This window comes from Myxocyprinus asiaticus, chromosome 20 (genome assembly GCF_019703515.2).
Source record: "Myxocyprinus asiaticus isolate MX2 ecotype Aquarium Trade chromosome 20, UBuf_Myxa_2, whole genome shotgun sequence".
Taxonomy (NCBI): domain Eukaryota; kingdom Metazoa; phylum Chordata; class Actinopteri; order Cypriniformes; family Catostomidae; genus Myxocyprinus; species Myxocyprinus asiaticus.
The window spans coordinates 9,373,838-9,395,084 of record NC_059363.1 but is presented as its reverse complement, the minus strand read 5'-3'; the positions used below and the strand labels follow the sequence as shown (position 1 = coordinate 9,395,084).

General features: G+C 34.6%; 2 protein-coding genes across 2 annotated transcripts in view; one reads left to right on the top strand and one right to left on the bottom strand.

The window, feature by feature from the left end:
* Window positions 1-13,830, top strand: part of LOC127410792 (titin-like) — a 72,937-nt gene extending 59,107 nt beyond the window's left edge. The window contains exons 103-133 of the mRNA XM_051645998.1: window positions 62-106; window positions 222-269; window positions 350-397; window positions 486-542; window positions 685-729; window positions 872-916; window positions 1,129-1,176; window positions 1,339-1,383; window positions 1,673-1,720; window positions 1,819-1,866; window positions 1,961-2,017; window positions 3,351-3,398; window positions 3,536-3,583; window positions 3,724-3,771; window positions 3,847-3,894; window positions 4,001-4,048; window positions 4,129-4,185; window positions 4,317-4,361; window positions 4,510-4,554; window positions 4,838-4,888; window positions 5,004-5,051; window positions 5,157-5,204; window positions 5,298-5,330; window positions 5,793-5,957; window positions 6,407-6,475; window positions 6,661-6,708; window positions 7,011-7,058; window positions 7,396-7,443; window positions 9,371-9,415; window positions 9,567-9,611; window positions 9,898-13,830. Coding sequence (XP_051501958.1) covers window positions 62-106; window positions 222-269; window positions 350-397; window positions 486-542; window positions 685-729; window positions 872-916; window positions 1,129-1,176; window positions 1,339-1,383; window positions 1,673-1,720; window positions 1,819-1,866; window positions 1,961-2,017; window positions 3,351-3,398; window positions 3,536-3,583; window positions 3,724-3,771; window positions 3,847-3,894; window positions 4,001-4,048; window positions 4,129-4,185; window positions 4,317-4,361; window positions 4,510-4,554; window positions 4,838-4,888; window positions 5,004-5,051; window positions 5,157-5,204; window positions 5,298-5,330; window positions 5,793-5,957; window positions 6,407-6,475; window positions 6,661-6,708; window positions 7,011-7,058; window positions 7,396-7,443; window positions 9,371-9,415; window positions 9,567-9,611; window positions 9,898-9,983 — 1,655 coding nt within the window. The 3' untranslated portion in view covers window positions 9,984-13,830. The remainder of the gene's footprint in view (window positions 1-61; window positions 107-221; window positions 270-349; window positions 398-485; window positions 543-684; window positions 730-871; window positions 917-1,128; window positions 1,177-1,338; window positions 1,384-1,672; window positions 1,721-1,818; window positions 1,867-1,960; window positions 2,018-3,350; window positions 3,399-3,535; window positions 3,584-3,723; window positions 3,772-3,846; window positions 3,895-4,000; window positions 4,049-4,128; window positions 4,186-4,316; window positions 4,362-4,509; window positions 4,555-4,837; window positions 4,889-5,003; window positions 5,052-5,156; window positions 5,205-5,297; window positions 5,331-5,792; window positions 5,958-6,406; window positions 6,476-6,660; window positions 6,709-7,010; window positions 7,059-7,395; window positions 7,444-9,370; window positions 9,416-9,566; window positions 9,612-9,897) is intronic.
* A 5,905-nt stretch (window positions 13,831-19,735) lies between these two features.
* Window positions 19,736-21,247, bottom strand: part of LOC127411206 (fatty acid-binding protein, brain-like) — a 1,714-nt gene continuing 202 nt past the window's right edge. The window contains exons 2-4 of the mRNA XM_051646601.1: window positions 20,962-21,134; window positions 20,571-20,672; window positions 19,736-20,415 (exon numbers count right to left, since the gene is read on the bottom strand). Of these exons, the coding sequence (XP_051502561.1) occupies window positions 20,365-20,415; window positions 20,571-20,672; window positions 20,962-21,134 (326 nt within the window). The 3' untranslated portion in view covers window positions 19,736-20,364. The remainder of the gene's footprint in view (window positions 20,416-20,570; window positions 20,673-20,961; window positions 21,135-21,247) is intronic.

Below are 21,247 nucleotides of genomic sequence, written 5' to 3'. Positions count from 1 at the left end.
TGAGACAAATTAATTGTCGTCATTACCTGCTATTCTAAAGTTATAGGTCTGTGTTTTGCAGAACCTGAGATAACCAAAGAAAAGGCCAAGCCAGCACCAAAGAAAGGTAGGCCTACTTGAATTAATTTGGGGAATGTTACCAAAACATTTTCGCCTGGCATGTTTTAAGATAATTCTAACCTTTTGCTTTTTCTAAATATTTTTATGTTACCAATATTTAGAGGCTGAAGTCATCAAAGAGAAAGTGAAACCAGCCCCTGAGAAGAAAGGTAGGGGTTCCAATGATCTCATCCTAATGTGTATAATGTAATAGCAATCTCTAAATATTTTCACATCACCTCCATTTTAGATGCTGAAGTCATCAAAGAGAAAGCTAAACCAACTCCTGTAAAGAAAGGTATGGGTATCATTGAAGTCATCTTGCGTATATTGTTGCTTTTCATGTGTGATGATTATTCATCACAAAAAACGATACTGTTTTACAGAGCCTGAAGTTGCTAAAGAAAAGGCACCTGAACCAACACCAAAACCTGCAAAGAAAGGTATTGATACACAGTAATCATATGTTTTATCTTTTAATGTTTGCAATTCTGAATACCTGACTGAATCCCATCTGTATGTTTTCATATTCCAAGTTTTTGTAGACACAAATGCTTATGTATTTACATCGTCACTGCTTTTCAGTTGAGGTTCCAAAGGAAAAGGCAAAACCAGTTCCTAAAGAGAAAGGTACATATCTAGTAGCCTTTAAATTCTAAATCCTTTTCACTTATTATTTTGTGACATAGCATTGCTGATTTATCAACACATCTCCAAAAAATGGCCAATGTCTTAAATGCGGTCAATAACGTTAAACCCACATGTTTTGCAGAACCTGTGCTAACTAAAGAAAAGCTGAAGCCAGCACCAAAGAAAGGTACTTTAGTTTATTAGTGAGAATAATGTCAAGACATTTTTCCAGGGCTAGTTTTAAGAGAATGATAAATGCTTTTATATTTTCACCATTGTAGAGGCTGAACCCATTACAGAGAAAGCTAAACCAGCCCCAAATCAAATTAACATTATCCATAAGCAAAGTATAAGTTTATACAAAAGAAAGTAATTTATTTTCTCTAATTATTATTTTAGAGGTTGAAGTCCTCAAGGAGGAAATTAAACTAGCCCCTGTAAAGAAAGGTAGGCGTTACAGTACTATTGTTTTAACTTCAAGTGTGCTTTTATGCTATGTTTAATATAAAGTAAATACTATTCCTGCAAATCAAAGGCAAACGTTTTTTTTTTTGTTTTTTTTTTTTTTTGCATTTTTACAAAAATGTTTTACAATCATTGTCTTTTCAGAGGCTGAAGTCAAGGAGAAAGCTAAACCAGCTCCTGTAAAGAAAGGTACTGTATAGATGTCATTTAAAACACCCTACATACTGTTGCTTTACACTATATGAAAATAATTTATGAAAAATAAAATACTGTTTTATAAAACCAATTATAAAATGCCAATTTTATAGAGAAAGTTGCTAAAGAAAAAGCACCTGAGCCAACACCAGAACCTGCAAACACTCATGTCATGAGTGCTTTATCCTTTTGAAATGATTCAACATTGTTGCTATGCCAGTTTAGAATAATGGAAAAATATATTTTGCTTTCTCTAAATGTTTTTATACTTTCACCATTTTAGAAGCTGAAATCGTCAAAGAGAAATCAAAACCAGCCCCTAAAAAGAAAGGTTAGATTTGCTTTGAGAATCTAATTAAAGAGTTTTCTTAAGCAATTTTACTGTTATGCAAAAGAAATCCTTGTCCATTAATATTATCAACATTTTAGAGGCTGATGTCATCCAGGAGAAAGCTAAACTAGCTCCTGAAAAGAAAGGTATGGATGTCAATGAAATCATAACATGTACTGGTACTGTTTTTTTTTAGAATATATGCTGATTATTCATCACATGAATCCAAACTGTTTTTAGGGCTTAAAGTTGCCAAAGAAAAGGCACATGAACCTACACCAGAACCTACAAAGAAAGGTATCCATATTCAATATACACCGATCAGCGACAACATTAAAACCACCTGCCTAATATTGTGTAGATCCCCCTCATGCCGCCAAAACAGCGCCAACCTGCATCTCAGAATAGCATTCAGAGATGCTATACTTCTCACCACAATTGTACAGAGTGGTTTTCGGAGTTACCGTAGACTTTGTCAGTTCAAACCAGTATTGCCATTCTCTGTTGACCTCTCTCATCAACAAGGCGTTTCCATCCACAGAACTGCCGCTCATTGGATGTTTTTTGTTTTTGGCACCATTCTGAGTCTATTCTTAGACTGTTGTCCATGAAAATCCCAGGAGATCAGCAGTTACAGAAATACTCAAACCAGCCCATCTTACCACCCCTGGAATCGCTTAGTGACTCCAGCCAGGTCTCCTAAAAAACAAAATTGGCTCAGTTGCTAGGGAGGGTAGAGTAACATGGGGTAACCTCCTTGTGGTCGCTATAATGTGGTTCGCTCTCGGTGGGGCACGTGGTGAGTTGTGTGTGGATGCCGTGGAGAATAGCGTGAAGCCTCCACACGCGCTACGTCTCGGCGGTAATGCGCTCAACAAGCCACGTGATAAGATGCGTGGATTGACGGTCTCAGACGCGGAGGCAACTGAGATTCGTCCTCCGCCACCCAGATTGAGGCGAGTCAGGACTTAGAGCGCACTGGGAATTGGGCATTCCAAATTGAAAAAAAAAAAAAAAAAAAAAACAGCCCATCTGACACCAACAAACATGCCATGGTCCAAATCACTGAGATCAAATTTTTTACCCATTCTGATGGTTGATATGAACATTAACTGAAGCTCCTGACCTGTGTCTGAATGATTTTATGCACTGCACTGTTGCCACACGATTGGCTGATTAGATAATTGCATGGATGATTGTTGGTGCCAGATGGGCTGGTTTGAGTATTTCTGTAACTGCTGATCTCTATAATTGACACCGAATGGTGCCAAAAACAAAAAAACATCCAGTGAGCGGCAGTTCTGTGGAAGGAAATGCCTTGTTGATGAGAGAGGTCAATAGAGAATGGCCAGACTGGTTTGAACTGACAAAGTCTACGGTAACTCTGATAACTGCTCTGTACAATTGTGGTGAGAAGAATCATCTCAGTATGCTATTCTGAGATGCGGTCTGGCGCTGTTTTGGCGGCACGAGGGGGACCTACACAATATTAGGCAGGTGGTTTTAATGTTGTGGCTGATGGGTGTATGCTCTGTCATGAGTGCCTGTTGAATCATTTGAAGATTTTTGCCATCAGTGTAAAATAATGCAATTTAAAATACATCTTTTTTTTTAATTTTCACTGTTTTAGAGGATGATGTTGTCAAAGAGAAAGCAAAACCACCCCCTAAGAAAAAAGGTTTGATTAACTTATAGAATCTAATTAAACAATTTTCCTAAACATGTTTAATATTGAGATAAAGATTATAACATTATTACAACATTATTATATACATTATTACATAATGTTTTTATGTAACATTACCAACATTTTAGAGGCTGAAGTCATCAAGAAGAAAGCTAAACCAGGCCCTGAGAAGAAAGGTAAAGGTTACAGTTATTTTAGCTTGTTTGCTTTTCACAAGTTAAATATCAAGATAAGATTTTACCCAAGCAAATTATAAGATAATGCCAAAGAAAATCTTTTTTACTCTCTAAATATTTTCACATCATTGCCATTTTAGAAGCTGAAGTCATCAAGGAGATAGCTAAACCAGCTCCTGTAAAGAAAGGTATGAATGTCAATGAAATACTAGGATTAATTGTTTGTATTATTGAGACTGAAATATCCTTACTCTGTTTTGTAGAGCCTGAAGTTGTCAAAGAGAAAGCTAAACCAGCCCCTAAGACAAAAGGTTTGATTTACAGTGTTAACAATCAAATTAACATTATTCCTTAACAAACTTAAAGATTATGAAAAAAATAGTTTTTTCTCTAAACATTTTTATATTATCATTTTAGAGGCTGAAGTCATCAAGGAGAAGGTTAAACCAGCTCCTGTAAAGAAAGGTATGATTAAATCCAGTGGGACTTTTGCTTTAGTCTGTTTGAGGGTTATTCATTATCACGTGACACAAACTGTTTTATAGAGCCTGAAGTTACAAAAGAAAAAGCACCTGAACCAACACCAGAACCTGCAAAGGAAGGTATTAATGCATTGTACTGTATTTACTGTTTATCTTTTAACATTTGCAATTTCGAATACATTCTTAAGTCTCATATACATATATAATATTTTGAGAAAGAAGTCCGTATTTACTTTGTCACCTCTTTTCAGTTGAGGTTCCAAAGGAAATGGCAAAACCAGTCCCTGAAGAAGAGGGTATGTACAGTATTTAGTATAATTCTAATTCAATTCAAGTCTTTTAAACATACAATTACAATTGAATTATGAAAAATGCCATCATTTTTAACAAGTATCAGCTGCCATTTAATTTGTTATTCTAAAGTTAAATCACTGTGTTTTACAGAACCTGAAATAACCAAGGAAAAGCCAAAGCCAGCAGCAAAGAAAGGTACTTTAAATGTTTTTTTATTTTTATTTTTATTTTTTTATTTTTATGGTCAGAATAATGCCATCCCACTGTTAGAGTTAAGTTAAGATTCCTTTTGCCCCTAGATAACATTTTCTATCAAGGATTACTTTCTTGTTTTTTTTTTTTTTAGATATTAAACTATATCCATTTACTGTAATAAACTGTTAATGTCAAAACAACATTTTCCTTTGCCGGCTTTAAGATAATGATAAAGCTTATGTTTTATATTTTTCTAAACATGTTTTTATTTTTACTATTACAGAAGCTATCAAAGTCATCAAAGAAAAACCTAAACAAGCCCCCCTGAAGGAAGGTATGGGTTTACATCCTTTTATCCTGCGTAAAAATCAAGTTTTCTTCCAAAGCTAGTTTAGGATGAGGCAAAATGAAGGGGCTTTTTCTAAAAGTGTTAATTATTGTCATATTAGAGGCTGAAGTCATCAAAGAGAAAGCTGAACCAGCCCCTAAGAAGAAAGGTTTGATTTACTGTATTGATCAAATACCCAGCAAAATGTAATATTGTGCTAAACAAAATCTTTTTCTTTCTTAAATATTTTGACATTATTATTTTAACATTTCAGAGGCTGAAGTCTTAAAGGAGAAGGTTAAACCAGCTCCTGTAAAGAAAGGTATGGATGTTAATCAAAACACTCTGTGCATACAGTACTATTATATACTGTGTATGATGATTATTAATCACATGAAACAATACTGTTTTACAGAGCCTGAAGTAGTTGTGCCAACTCTACAAAGAGGTGATATTTTTGCCCACAGTGTGCTTTTAGGATATTTAAAATCTTGCAACCAAAATCCTATGAGCATCATTATAGATAATACCTTCAATTAGCACAAGCGAATATGGATTTGTTTTCTTTTTAATATTCATACACTTTTGCCATACACTAATGCTAAAACATTCTTGTTAATTTTCTTATTGTTCACTAGTTGCATGTTAATACAATTAGACAGATTTGATCAAACTTAAAAATAATAATAATTGTTTTAGGAAAATTACCTTATACTAACAAATTCACTAATTCACCCAACTAGAAATGCTAAAACTATCCTAGTTAGTAGTTCCAATGTCTACATAAAGCATCTTTTATAAAGCAGGAATGATGGAACATGGTGCATTTGACAAGAGCTAAAGCTATAACTGTCTGAATAGTCACAGGCTCATTAGATGAGTTGGTTTCAAAATTCTTTCAAACACACAGGTGATGTTGCACCCATCGGTCTGGATGTGGAGCTCCTGAACTCCATTAACCAAAAACTGTCTCTTCTGGATCTCCTGAGGAAGGACATTGGTGAAATGAGAAGTGACCTGGAGTCCACACAAAATCAGATTACTCTTTTAAGGATGGACAACCGAACAATCAAAGGTATTTTGTCCATGTTAGATATAGGCTATTTGAAATAGCCCTATGTGTTGACATATTATTTTCAGAGGAACAGACCGTTTAAATATTTATTTATTTGTATACACTCCATCTGGATGACATTTTTTTTTTTTTTTACTAAACATGTACAGTCAAGTTAATAACAGTGTTTTGACATCAAATGTTTAACATTTATTTAACATTAACAAAACTGTTGAGTTTTTGAGCCAATCAAAGGAGAATTCTTGGAAACAGTCTCATTATCCTCATAAAGACTAGTTTGGGTGATGTGCAATATCTAAATTACAATAAATAATCTAGAATCCAAGTCAAGAGGTAATTCATTTGTGTGTTTTTCACAGTTAACCACGAATTCTGCTGAAAAGGAAAATGAACAATACAAATAATGAATTAGTTATTGTTAAACCACATGCCATTCTTTGCCTTTACAGAGCCTGACACTGTCAGCATGAAATTAAAGCCAACTGTCTCCAAGGAAAAAGCAAAAACAGCCAACAAAGGTATTTGTTAAACTTCTCATGTCAGTGTAGTTATTTGTCTGTTCACGTGCCTGTCTGGTCATAAAAATGGATGCATTGAGTCACAACTAAACAGACACCAGGCTTTGCAAGATTTTATATAAACTGTGATTCCCACTGCAATGTACAGTTTAAATGTGAGTGATTGAAAAATTGTTCTTTTAAAGAACATGATGCTCTGAAGAACATTACCAAGACAGCATCTATTAAGACAGGTAATGGGTAAACATTCTCTAATATAACCTGTTATTTAACATATTAACCTATAGAAATGTTACTTCCTTTTTCTTTTGCATGTTGTTAGCTACTGTTTGATCATGAAACTAGACAAAGCTTTTAGAAGAATATTGGAATGTTCTACATTTTGCAGTTGACATCATCTTGGCATTTCAGTTTAATATATATACAATATAGTGTATTTATTGCCCATACAAAATGAGTGCCAAATATATCAAGCACTCCTTGTACCTGTTTATCCTGAATGTGGCTAATTCAATTTATGTTTCCCACAACACAGAACGTGACGCCCTGAAAAACATCACTAAACAAGCAATTGCAAAGAAAGGTAACTATGATAAAATGGTCTCAGCAGAGAAAGGACTGCATTCACTTAGAGAAAACAGGAAAAAGCAATGGCATAGACAGAAGATTTGCTTGTGTTGATGTATGAAGTGAATATATGAATGCTGTGTGTGTATTTTGTGGGTAATTATATGGATGAGAGCTTAAATAAACTAAGAAGATTAATTTGGTATAGGTTATATTTAAAAAAAAAACTACATGAAATGATCTCTTTAAATGAAGTTTATTGTTATTACTGGTACATTATTTCATAATGCAAGTAGATATCAAAACTAATCATTTATGTCCAAATAAAAGAATGATTAACTTTTTCATTCCAGAAAAAGAGGCTCTGAAATCCAAGATCAGACCAGAGCACAAAAAGAAAGGTAACTTGATATACATCTGAAATACTAGAACTCATTTGTAATTACTCTGAAATATTGATTCTGTATTTTATAAGAAATCATTTTACCATATTGAATGAATGAATGAATGAATGAACGTTACATTTGCAGTATATAGCGGTTTTCTGACACTACACTCAAAGCGCTTTACACAGTAAACAGGGGTCTCTCCTCAACCACCACCAGTGTGCAGCATCCACCTGGATGATGCGACGGCAGCCATAGTGCGCCAGTACGCTCACCACACATCAGCTATTGGTGGAGAGGAGAGAGTGGAGTGATAGAGCCAATTAATGGATGGGGATTATTAGGAAGCCATGATTGATAAGGGCCAATGGGGGAATTTGGCCAGTGACATGCGCATAGGTTTTTTGTACAAGATATTAAGCAAAAAGTGGGTAGATCAGTGTTTGTTTGACTCTCTTTCCTAATTCTAGAAATCCCTCCTGAAAAAGTTAAAGAAGTAAAGAAACCTTTACAGCAAGGTACTATGGCTGTACCAATGGGCTTGCGTGGATTACATAGATTTACTAACAGTTACTTTTAACAATTTTATTCTCTATTCACCAATAGCTGTGGGTGTACATTCATGCATTTTTTCCACTCCAAGAATATAAAAGATTTCACATGTTCATCAATTGGCTTAACATTAATAGTCGATATACGATAGTTGGCTATAGTATACAAAATTTGCCTCAACATTACAGAAATCCTTTTCAGGAATGTTAATTCTATGCATTAGAATGGCAAATAACCTTTATACATTAGCTGCAGTGCTGTGAAAATTGTAGATATGAAATGGAATAAATTATTCATAGACAAGAGTTGGGTTTCCCGAAGCACTAAGTAGAACTTGATCTCTACAGCACATTTTCCAAAAGCATCGTTATCTAAGTAGTAGCTATGTAAAAACGTTCCGCTCTTCCGATATGAACTGCTCTTAAGTCCATTAAGTGCAACTTAAACATATCTTTTTTTGCATATTATTATTTTTTTTTTCGCATTAACACAGTTTATCAGAGAAAACTGGACATTTAATAAATTATATTAACATATGTTGATCACTGGAAAGCCATTGTACTCTCTTTTAGAGGATAAAAAGTGTTGAAAAAATCGCATTGCAATCAATAGACATTCTCCGCAGTCTGCACATGCAACGTGAATGATATGTCTGCATTTACAGACACATAATACAGTATAACGTTATATTAGCCTTCTTTGGTAAGCATAATTATAATGGTAATGTAAGAGCCCCTTATGATTCACATCGCGTGTATTCTCATTACAGGCATTTCTTGTATCACTTTCATTAATCTCTATGAAGTCGATACATCTGAAACCCTGTCTTGCCGAAGCCATCCTTATTTCTTTAATTAAATTCAGTAATAGTTAATAACTTTTGGCACCTTGACAATGTAACATACAATTTCCATGGCTTGTCAGTATTTCTATATTATTTTCATGTTAAGAAGACAAACTCCTGGACATACTGGCCAAAGTTTCAGCACCTTTGGAGCAGACAGCTCCCATGACAACGCACTTAAGTTCTACTTTATAACGAGCGATGTTAGCTCAAATGATCGTAATAGCGTAAGTTGCAACATTATCAGGAGAAACAGCCTAGGAGTATTGCAAATAATAAAAACAGAGTAATTCAACATCCCAGCAAAAAAGACCCTGTATCACACTAAGGCATTAAGTGTGCATCAAAACTTGCAGTTTTGCGAAACTTATAAAAAACTTGCAGAAACTGAAGAAGTCATAGAAAAAGGTAAGATTTTGTTGTTGTTTTAATGCTTCAGCAATACAGCAGTTAAGGTGTCTACAGTGCAGTCCATAAGTATTCAGATCATTTCAAGTTATTTAGGTCTGCTCAAATTTACTTTTTGTGAATGTTCTGCTATTATAGCCATGCAAACTGAGAAAGAAGTTGTCAAGGCCAAGGAAGAAAAAGGTAAAATATATGAATTACATAATATTGCATGATTTTATTTTTCTCAAACTCTAGCATTATTTGAACAATCAGAACAATTTATGAATGCTGTAGTGTTATTTTTTAACTTGTTTATTGAAAATGACATCTCTTTCTTCTGTTGTTTTTAAAGTAGAAGTACCTGATGTCACCAAAGATATTCCAGAAATAGAGGAGGGTAAGTTTTTGTCAATCACGTCTGGACTCCACAACATGGTGAACCTTTATAAACTTACTGTACATAACTGAACTGCACTCACTCCACTTCTAACATACTTCTACAGCTGTGCTTTTAAAGCAATATTGCAGTAATGTACTGTTTAAAACATCTAGAGAATAGCGAGGCTGCAGCCCACGTTTAAATACCAAGTCTGTTTACTTTTCCTTTGTATGTGAAGTGTGACCATTAATTTTTCCCTAAAATAATCCTGAAAAAAATGCTTCAAATATCATTTCCACTCCAGAAGACATTCCGTACTTCCAATGTTTCTTCGTGGATGAGGATGATACTCAGTATCCGTTCTTCCCCTTTTCACCACCGGTATTGTGAGCCAAGCCAAACCCTGGAGTCTGAAGTTTGACAGCATGGCAAAGCCAATGGAATAAAGACCTCTGAAGGATGAGGCACCTGTCGTTCTGATGCAAGAGGTACATAATTGGTCCTAAAAATCACACCAAGGAGGGCCCAGACATGATGATTTAAGTTATTTCCTGGATGAGCTTTCAAAACAAAACTGGAAAACTTCCTTCTTAAAAATGTTGTTGGTCTTTATTGTTATTTTGGGGTTCAGAGCATTTAAGTGGACAGCAGTTGCACTAAGTTTTGCTAGAATGTTTCATATTGTCTTAAGGCTATCTGTCTTTTAATTGATACTGTAGATTTGCCTTTTATTTCAGGTTTCTGAATAATATATTTTTATTTATGCTTCATATATATGTATACATACACTGGCGGCCAAAAGTTTGGAATAATGTACGGATTTTGCTCTTATGGAAAGAAATTGGTACTTTTATTCACCGAAGTGGCATTCAACTGATCACAATGTATAGTCAGGACATTAATAACGTGAAAAATTACCATTACACTTTGAAAAAAAATTAAACTACTTCAAAGAGTCTCATCAAAATATCCTCCATGTGCAGCAATGACATCTTTGCAGATCCTTGGCATTCTAGCTGTCAGTTTGTCCAGATACTCAGGTGACATTTCACCCCACACTTCCTGTAGCATTTGCCATAGATGTGGCTGTCTTGTCAGGCACTTCTCACGCACCTTACAGTCTAGCTGATCCCACAAAAGCTCAATGGGGTTAAGATCCATAACACTCTTTTCCAATTATCTGTGTTTCTTTGCCCACTGTAACCTTTTCTTTTTCTGTTTCAAAAGTGGCTTTTTCTTTGCAGTTGCAATTTCTTTACATGAAACTGGTGTTGAGCGGGTCGAATTCAATGAAGCTGTCAGCTGAGGACATGTGAAGCATCTATTTCTCAAACTTGAGACTCTGATGTACTTATCCTCTTGTTTAGTTGTGTCCTTGTTAGAACCAGTTGACCTTTGTCTTTGAAGACTATAGTGTACACCTTTGTGTGAAATCTTCAGTTTTTTGGCTATTTCAAGCATTGTATAGCCTTCATTGCTCAAAACAATGATTGACTGACGAGTTTCTAGAGAAAGCTGTTTCTTTTTTGCCATTTTTGACCTAATATTGTCCTTAAGACATGCCAGTCTATTGCATACTGTGGCAACTCAAAAATAAACATAAATGCAATGTTAAGCTTCATTTAACGAACCAAATAGCTTTCAACTGTGTTTGATATAATGGCAAGTGGTTTTCTAGTACCAGATTAGCAATTTAGCATGATTACTCAAGGATAAGGTGTTGGGCAGGGGCCTGGGTAGCTCAGCGAGTATTGACGCTGACTACCACCCCTGGAGTCGCAAGTTTGAATCCAGGGCGTGCTGAGTGACTTCAGCCAGGTCTCCTAAGCAACCAAATTGGCCCGGTTGCTAGGGAGGGTAGAGTCACATGGGGTAACCTCCTCGTGGTCGCTATAATGTGTGGTTCTCCGTCTCGGCGGTAATGTGCTCAACAAGCCAGTGATAAGATGTGCGGATTGATGGTTTCAGACACGGAGGCAACTGAGATTCGTCCTCTGCCACCTGGATTGAGGTGAGTCACTATGCCACCACGAGGACTTAAAGCGCATTGGGAATTGTGCATTCCAAATTGGGGAGAAAAAGGGAGGGGAAAAAATAGGATAAGGTGTTGGAGTGATGGCAGCTGGAAATGGGGCCTGTCTAGATTTGATCAAAAATGACTTTTTTCAAATAGTGATGGTGCTGTTTTTTTACATCAGTAATGTCCTGACTATACTTTGTGATCAGTTGAATGCCACTTTGGTGAATTAAAATACCAATTTCCTTCTGAAACAGCAAAATCTGTACATTATTCCAAACTTTTGGCCGCCAGTGTATACGTCAAAGAAGGAACATGAGTACAGTTTTTCCCAGACAGCACTGACAGAGAGTAACAAAACAATTCCTGATCATTGCAGTGGGATTAAAGATAATATACTAAGATTATACAATCATATGCTATCCATGAAATATTTTTACCTCATTTTGATGGGGTGCCAATTCAGAGCATTCCTCTCTTTTCTGTCAGAATTGGGTTTGAAAGTTTGTTTGTTTTGACTTACAAAACTGGAATGGAACTTACTGAGGATATAATTGATCAAGTAATAAATAAATGAATATTTTATTTATCTTTTTTTGGTAGTACCGTTTACAGAACAGTTTACAGAACTAACAGAACTGCTTTAAGGGCTTAGAAAGGCAAGCCCAGTTCCTCAGTTTTTTTTTATTTATTTACATTTTACAAATGTAAATGGTTTGGTAAGATGCCAAACAATGTTATTATAAATCTATACTTCACAGAGGAAACACAAGTATGTTTTGTTCAGTGCTCTCCATAAAAGGAGACGCTGGATTTTGAATAGAAAAATAGAACTTACTTCTTGGTGTTAAATCCAGAGAAATGCATTAAAACACAATGCTGTTAAGAACTGCACTTCTGTGCTATTTAGATTTTTTTTGAATTGAGTGCCATTGAAAGACACCAGTTAAGGAGGAAACAAAGCTGTTCAAAACACAGACTGTTTTCATCCAAGCGAATGTATTTTTACCTTTATCATATTTACCTTTCGCTGTATAATTTTTTAAGGTTTATTTAACATTATACCTATAGAAATGTGGAAGTGTTTTTGTGCCAGGCTTTAACATGGGTGAAACTACAGTACCTGATGAAGATGTGCCAGTTAAATAGCACATAGACATTTATAAGAATATTATGTTATAAAATTGTCTATAATGCCCATTTTACTCATACAGAAGACTTTTCCATTATGAGACAAAATGATATGCCAGATGAAATGTATTATTGTGTGTAATTTGCTGGGACATTACCCTTTACCACAGTGTTTCTCAATCATGCCCCTAGGGGCTCCCCAGCACTGCACATTTTGGATGTCTCCCCCTAGGTATCACACCTCATTTGACTCTTAGCTGTGAAGCTCATTAGTAAAGCACCCCATTACCTGAATTTGGTGTGTTAGATGTAGAATAGTGAGACACATATGCATTGTTGGCGGCCCCAGGAGCCATTTTCATGTATTTTCTGCAGAAGGAGTTATGCTATACCAATACTGATTATTATTATTTTTTATTTTTTATTTTTATTTTTGACATTTTAAAAATAGTTCACCTTGATATATTGTATGCTTATTGTGGTGTTTTTATTCAGCCTGTGCATGCTTCACATTCTGATGTAAATCTAGTCAATACAAAAATGAATAACTCCACAAATAGCTTATTTTTAATAGGATTTTGTGATTGGAATTATTTGTTAGATTTGCATAGCATTAAGTTATACGTAAGCCTACAGTAAATATCCTGCTCATAATTTTGGCACGGTTCAAAGTTAATATTCGAAGGATATGTACCCAAAAAGTGTGGATTTTGTGTTTTAAAAGTGTATGTATACCAGACTGGGATAACAAAACTGTCTAAGGTCCATATTTAATTGGAATAAGATAATTATTTGAAAACAAAATTGTAAAATAATATTATGTTTGTAGATCCTTGAAATGCAAAGAAAAGGAACTGGCCAAGATATGTAGTGGCCTATTGTACAATGTTTAATTTTACATTCTGTATTAAATATATATAATCATAAACTGAAATAATTTACAAAGCTGTAAGAAAAAATCAACATTATGGTCAAATAAGAGGCCTTCTATGTGACTGTAATGCCAGCTGAACTATAATGCATGCTCAAATTTAGCTGAGGTTTGATTGAAAAGTTCAAATAAATAAATGTTTGCAAAAATCAAAACAATTGTTGGAGAGATTTTTATTTTTTACAAAACTAGCACAACTGCCTGATGGTCTGTTACCATATATCCTCATAGAAATTTCCATTTATAAACTAAGAAACTTTAATAGCATATACATTCTTAATGTGACTTAATTTGAGCAACTAATTCACTATCACCCAGGCCATTTTTCCTAAATCCATTTCTACCAGTAGGTGGCATTATGGCAATATGCTCTCATGTAACCTTTATGGTTCTTATGTAACTTTAATAGTTGAAATGCAAGTCACAGTGCAAGCACTTTGGAATATGAATTACATCAATAACATTTCAAAAACTTAAAATGAAGGAAAATGTGGTTTAAACATTCTATCACAAACTAAACTTGATTTAATACATTTAAAAGAGTATTATACCATTCAATGAAATGATTCCACAAGGTTACGTACAGTATACACAAATATGCACAAAGCTTCAAAATATAATTTTTTATTTTATCTTTCACTCTCACCATAAAAATACCATAAAATACCATAAAAAGCCACCAGTAGTGCCAAATACTCAATGCATTGGTATGCACAGCCTGCTTTCTGCTATTCAAGGTTCTTTGCAGACTGCTATTCAAGTATAAAAAGAAAAAAAAAAAGAAAAAAAAATCTCAAACATCTCAAAGCCAAGTACCAACAGAGACAACTGAGCCTGTGCTAAAATTTTTGTATTATAGGCCTTTATATATATATTGCAAAATCTACAGTGGCCCCAAAAATGATTTGGACACTTACTGTAAGCCACACTAAAAAATACTATGTCTTTGCTTTATATAATAAAATATCAAACCAAGTAACATTTATAGAAATATAGCACAAAAAAAACAACAAAAAAAAACAAAAAACAAAAAAAACATTATCAAGCAAAACAGTTTATAAAAGCTGTTTTTACTGTAAGTTAAAATAAAAAACAATAGATATATTGTTCAAAAATTATTTGAGCACTTTCTGGTGGTCAAACATTATACAGAATGTCCAAAATTAATGAACTTGAATCATGAATCATGAACTACATCTTTAATGCCTTCATTACGTTACATAAACAGTATGTACAGGATATATATTTCTTTGTATTATAATACATTTTATATTGTATATAATGCATATATCATGCATAATCCATAGCTTATATAACGTATGACTTATTTTACAATCACATTTTATTTTAATTTTTTTGTGACATTAAAATACTATGGAACCAAAAAGATGTTGTAAAGCATTTTTGAAACTGAAACCAAATAAAGAAGTGTTCATTAAATCAGTTGTATAAAACACTTCATTACCACTCTCTCTTATTAAACATTGCTAGCTATTATGCAACAGCAGTGCCCTAAAATTAAAAGCAGTCCCTGGGTGAACCGTGGTCCAGTCCGATTACAATCTGTGCATTGTCAACAGAAATATTTTCTCCTCTGTGTTAACAGTTCCCATGGCAGGCACGGAGAAGTGCCGGGGGTTCCCAGAGCCCCTGTGCCTCTTTTCTTTTCAATAGAGAACAACGGGGAGAGTTTCTTTCATGACACTTGGCAAGAGCATAATCTGCCAGTGATGTCACTCCTAAACTTATGGGCTATTGGCCACAGAGGAACAGACTACTCTCGGCCCACAAAGAAGAGAGGCAAAATCAGCTTAAAGCTGAACCATGGCTGGCCTAAAGAAAAAAAGAGGGGAAGATGAAGGCAAGCATTCATGCTTCCTGACAAATGGCCACAGAGACTTGACATAGACTGAGGGGCTGAATAGACCCCCTATATCCTCTCTATTTTCTTCCCTTGCTCAGTTAGTTTGTAGGCAAAATTAGTCTACATGGAAGTGTTGGCACGTTTGGAAACACCTGGGGTGATCGAAAAGAAATGAAAGCTTTCTAAAGGTTTTGGAATTCAGTTCTTGAATTAAGAAAGTATCTGCATCTTTTCAACTACACTGCCACTCTCTCAGCCAAAACATGAATGCAAAGGCATTACACTGAACCGTGTCAGACTAAAATAAAGACTAATAATTCTTAACCCTTGAACGCATACCTCAGGTCTTTAGTGATACTGGTACCTCATCCATTTTTTAGAGTTGTGCCCACACCTCTTTAGTATTACTCAACCTTTCTCTTACAAATTGTGTAACACAAAAAAAAAAAAAAAGGCACATTTTTTTTTTTTTTAATACTTAGGGTAATGGGTCATCAGAGACATTAGGTATGCAAAAGTGTCGCTTTTTCTTTTTTCTACTTTTTTTTTTGCACTTCCATAAATCATATTTTTATGATTATTTCATAAATATATGAGTGTACTATCACAGGATATCTGTTTCATTGTTTATTACAAGACAAATTAATACTATATTCATACAAATGACTAATATATCATGTCGAATTTCTGTGCAACAATGGTGAATTATCAGTATCCCATAGCCGTGTACACATACATATTATACTTGCTATTTCTTACTCAAGGTGGCGCTGATGTTTCAGTGATCGTCCAGATTTACATTTGACATTGCTATTTGATGAAGAAACAACATGGAAGTAAACTATAGCAAGTACAACACATGAACAGCATGATATGACTATTGTCATTTGGGTGTACCACTGAAATTATGTAAGTTGTACGTCTATTTGACTCAGTAAGTCCCTGAGAAAATACATATGTGTATCTTATGTGTTGTGTAGCTCAATGTGTGTTTGACAGCCAGTTGCGTCTCATCAAATTTCAGTATGAAAGTAATGAATCCTGTTCTAGATTTGTCCTGATTTGTTGCATCATCTCATTGATATATAAAAATTAAAATATAAAAATATATCAGAATTTATTCTATTCTATTATTTTCAAACTGTCTTAATTTTTTTATACACTATCTGGGCATTTTGTAGATCCATTTGTTATAGATATACGTGCCGGGTCTCTAAAGACCAGAGTAAGTAATAATGTTTGCCGAAATACTCATGCATCATAAGGGTTAATGACGCTTAATGTAAATGAACTAGTTCACATATATGATTCACTAATTCACTAGAGGCCTGCACAGCCTTAAAGGGACTTTGCCTTATTTTTTTTAGTGCAATATTTAGTTAATTGCTGCTGTTTATCAATATATTTTGACTCGTTGTATGAAATATGATGACTTTTTTGTTAATTTATATTTTGTATACATTTATATATTCCATTTAACCTAATTGTTTAATGTCACCCTAATAAAATAATATAATTTTTATAGATTTAAAAATGTTTCCTTCTTTAAATAGCTTCAATTTAGTTTAGCTACTTTTCGTTAGTGACTTGTAGTGTACCAAAATACTGTACTTTTTTAAACGAGTAGCTCGAGTGTAGTTTAACTTCAAGTAATGTGAATGGCTCAGAAGTAGCTTTCCAAAACTGTCTCTAGGGCAATACTCACAAAACAAAGATAACAGTATGCAGTATGAGATTTTAACAGTTAGATTCTCATTTGGTTTTCAATTATACATACAGTAAATGAATAGTTCTAAAAATGTCCTCATGTTGTTCCAATTCCATAAGACTTTCTGTCTTACATGGAACACGAATGTTAGATGTTAACAGAATTTTAGGGACTGACAGTCTCAGTCTCCATTCACATTCATGGTATCAGTACAAGATGCTTTTGTGTTCCATGGAAGAAAAAAGCCAGATGCACGAGGCGTTAAGGACATGCTTATCAGAATCAGAATCAGAATGAGCTTTATTGCCAAGTATGCTTACACATACAAGGAATTTGTCTTGGTGACAGGAGCTTCCAGTACACAACAATAAAAAACAGCAACAAGACTTTAAAAAAATATTTTATTAATATTATGCCCTTACCCAAACCCCTTATCTACACTTAACCGATCAGTAGAGTGTGTAAACATGATAGAAAGATGTTGTGTGTGACTGAAGCAAGTAATTGTCGCGTATTATGGAAACAATGTCCAGCGACATCATTAGCTGTAGAGAAAGTCATGGGAATTAAAACGAGTGCAGTTGCACGCTATCATACGAATTAGCCAAATTTAGAAAAGTCATAGGAATCCTGACGATTTGGCTGTGAGAGTGTGTTGGATTTTTCATTTTGGGGTGAACTATCCCTTTAAGTACAACTTTGCTTGTCAAACTTTTTGCCCTGGCAAAACTGTATAGTGATGTGTGGTTAAAGAGTTGTGTCATTAATCCGAGCAAGTTACTCTGATGAGTCTCATGCTATTAGGTCAGCTGCAAATACGGAGAACAATGGCTGATTACTTTCCACTCCAGTTACGACGCTTTTGTGACTGAAACAGTCCATTCACAATCTGTTGCAACAGTAAAACCATCATTACAAGCCTAGGTCAAACTAAACTGTCACTATATGTATTGTTGAGCACATTGTAAAATATAATTTTGAGCAATAGCAGCCAGTTACAAGAGTCAAGCCTGCCCATTATTGCATCTATTACATTGTTTTTTGAATTTAATTCACTATTAGGTCTGGATAGTAAGTGCAAATTGCTGTTTACTTTAAAAGAACACCGTCAGTCAAAAGTCTTGACACTTGACTGAATTTGTTGCTCATGATCTTGAAGTAATATTCCATGTTCAGTACAAGTTAAGCTCAGTCGATAGAATTTGTGGCATAATGTTGATTACTACAAAGAAAATCTATGACTCGGCCCTTGTTTATATAAAAAATAGCAAAAATCGCAGTCACACTAAGGCACTTATAATGGAAGTGAATGGGGCCAATCCATAAATGGTAAAATACACAGTTTCAGAAGTACAGCCACACATGTAAACATGCTAACATGAATTTAGTGAGATAAAATCACTTACTAACCATATCTGTATAAGTTATATTCAGTGTTACAATTTCGTTGCCATGACGACGCCACACCGATAAAGCCTGTAAGAGATTATATCACACTAAAATTATGTTAACACATGTAATGTTTACATCTTGTGGCTATACTTTTGAAAGTTTTTGGACTGGCCCCATTCACTTCCAATTTAAGTGCCTTACTGTAGCCACAATTTTTGCTTCATCTTCAAAACAAAAAACTGGCAATTGAATGTCTTGAGTTGTAATCTAGGCAAAAGGTTGACTACTTTGAAGAAGCTAAAAATGTATTAGACAATTTTTATTGAATAGTTTTGATATCTTTATTTGACTTTACTATTAAGGTAATATATGAAGAAGAAGAAGAAAAAAAAGCAATACTAAACAATGAGTATATGTGTCCAGATTTTTGATTGGTAGTGTATATGTCATAATTAACTTCCATGGAGCTTGTGATAAAATGGGGCCAGTAACACACAAAGCAAAACGGTTCCCTTGGGACCAATTTGAAAGGAAGCATCTGAAAATGGTTGGTCAAATTGATCGAATGATGCTCCTACTTAAAGACAACACAGATTAAAGGATTAACTTTGACCCACTGATGCCATGTCCCCACTTGGCAGGTTCACAAGTTGTGTAGAGGTTACTACAGGCCATTTTGAGAGGAGTGCAGACTCGTTTATACCCACATCACATTTCACAGATGCAGGATTGTTTCTCAGACTGGCATTTTCAATTCAAATGCAGATATATCTGCCCTGCACAAAACAGCCTTTTGTCTGTTGCTGTTCAAACTTCTCCAAAAGTAAAACAAACTATCAATCAGGACTTCAGACAAGGCTTTTTTTTTCACACACATCTGTGCAAGTCATTCAGTTCTCATTCTGAAGTGGCCGCTTGAAAACGGCCAGTTCAGAATTGTGTAATAGTCAAAATAATCCCAGGCAACAGATTGAATTCAATCTTTTCAAATATGACTCAAGTTACTGGAGTATTGGCCATCCGTCAGTGGATTAAGACAGCACAGAGTTGACTCTCAAAGTCTCGTCAGAATCTAATTAGCATCTACAGCACAAAAATGGCTGATCAATGATATTTAATGGTCATCATCCCAGTACTTAAGGATACAGTCCATAATTGGATTGGATTACAGGTAATGAAATTACATGTAAACATAAAGCATTTACAACTAGAGCAATTTACTAGCAAAAAACTATAGGATATGAAGATGGAACAATAGAATCAATACATTATTTTTTTTATGATATGCTGCTGGAAATTATGGAAATAGGGTGAATTTATCTAAATTTGGGAATTCATCTAGTCTTCGTTCATATAAAATAATATATATACTTAGAGTAATATTGTTGACTATGGACACCTTGCAGGAAACTTCAGTATTAAACCAATGACAACCAACAGTTTGTATGAGACATACTTTAGTAAGAAACAAAGAGTCTTTTTTTTAACAAGTGTGTATTTCATTCAGTTTGACACAAATGCAGGCATCAATTACACAGTCCACCAATAACATTCTGTAACATTTAAAAAAAAAACTCCACAATGTGTATTTCATATAAAAGGTCTCACAAAAAATGTCTCACGTGTCTCAAAAAGGGGAAAACTTTAAAGTTTAGAATACAATGTAAAAATGCCCTTCTAATATTGTCAAGTTGCCAGGGTTACACTGAATTGACCATCAGTTCGACATTATGCCTTTTCATATGTGCGCACACACTGCACTCCCTCAAAGGTCAATGTCTGTAAACAGCAAAGATTCGGAAAGAAAATATCAATATCATTATTATTCAGTATGTATGAGCACTAAATATTCATGACACTGATGGCAGTAAAACGAATTTTGTAGACCAAAAATATTGTATGTATACTGATATTTATACAGTAATGCAACTTACCATAACCATTTTTTCATCCTTAATTTCTCTAACAAACTTAGTCTCCTTGCCGTCCCACCTCTGAACGTGGACAAGGTTGTCTCCTTCCATGGTTACAGTTGACTGAAATAAGATGCAATTAAATAAATTAGTTAATTCGTTATTCTAAGTTTTGTCTTTGTGCATGATATACATACAAATTATGTCTTGTGTGTGTGTTTGTGTGCATGCAGAGTGCATACAAGGCAGCAGTTCATGCAGGGTAAAAAGCAGACCTAAGTTGCAAAGAGTGCATATAAATTCGTTTGCAATATTGATTTTTTAATATTGATTTTAGATATTGCTGCAGCCATTGCACACATCATTGAGCACCTATGTCACAGAAAACCTACTTAAATGAAAAAGCACACACCTTTACATGTCTGTCATCTGCTGTTGTTTCATCAAACTCCTCTCCCAGTTTGAAAGAAATCTCAGTGTTTTTGAAGGTACTCTGTGTCTTTATCACAACTATGTCCCCTTCATGGCTGATGACAATTATGGGTTTGGTAACATTGCCAACTTGCCTAGTGGCAAAACCAACACCTGTGGACATTACAGACAGGACAAAATTATTATAGTAATAACTGTACAGCCAAACTTATGAATGCATGCATACACCTAAAGACCAGACTGCACTATTGCACTTTGCATGTGCA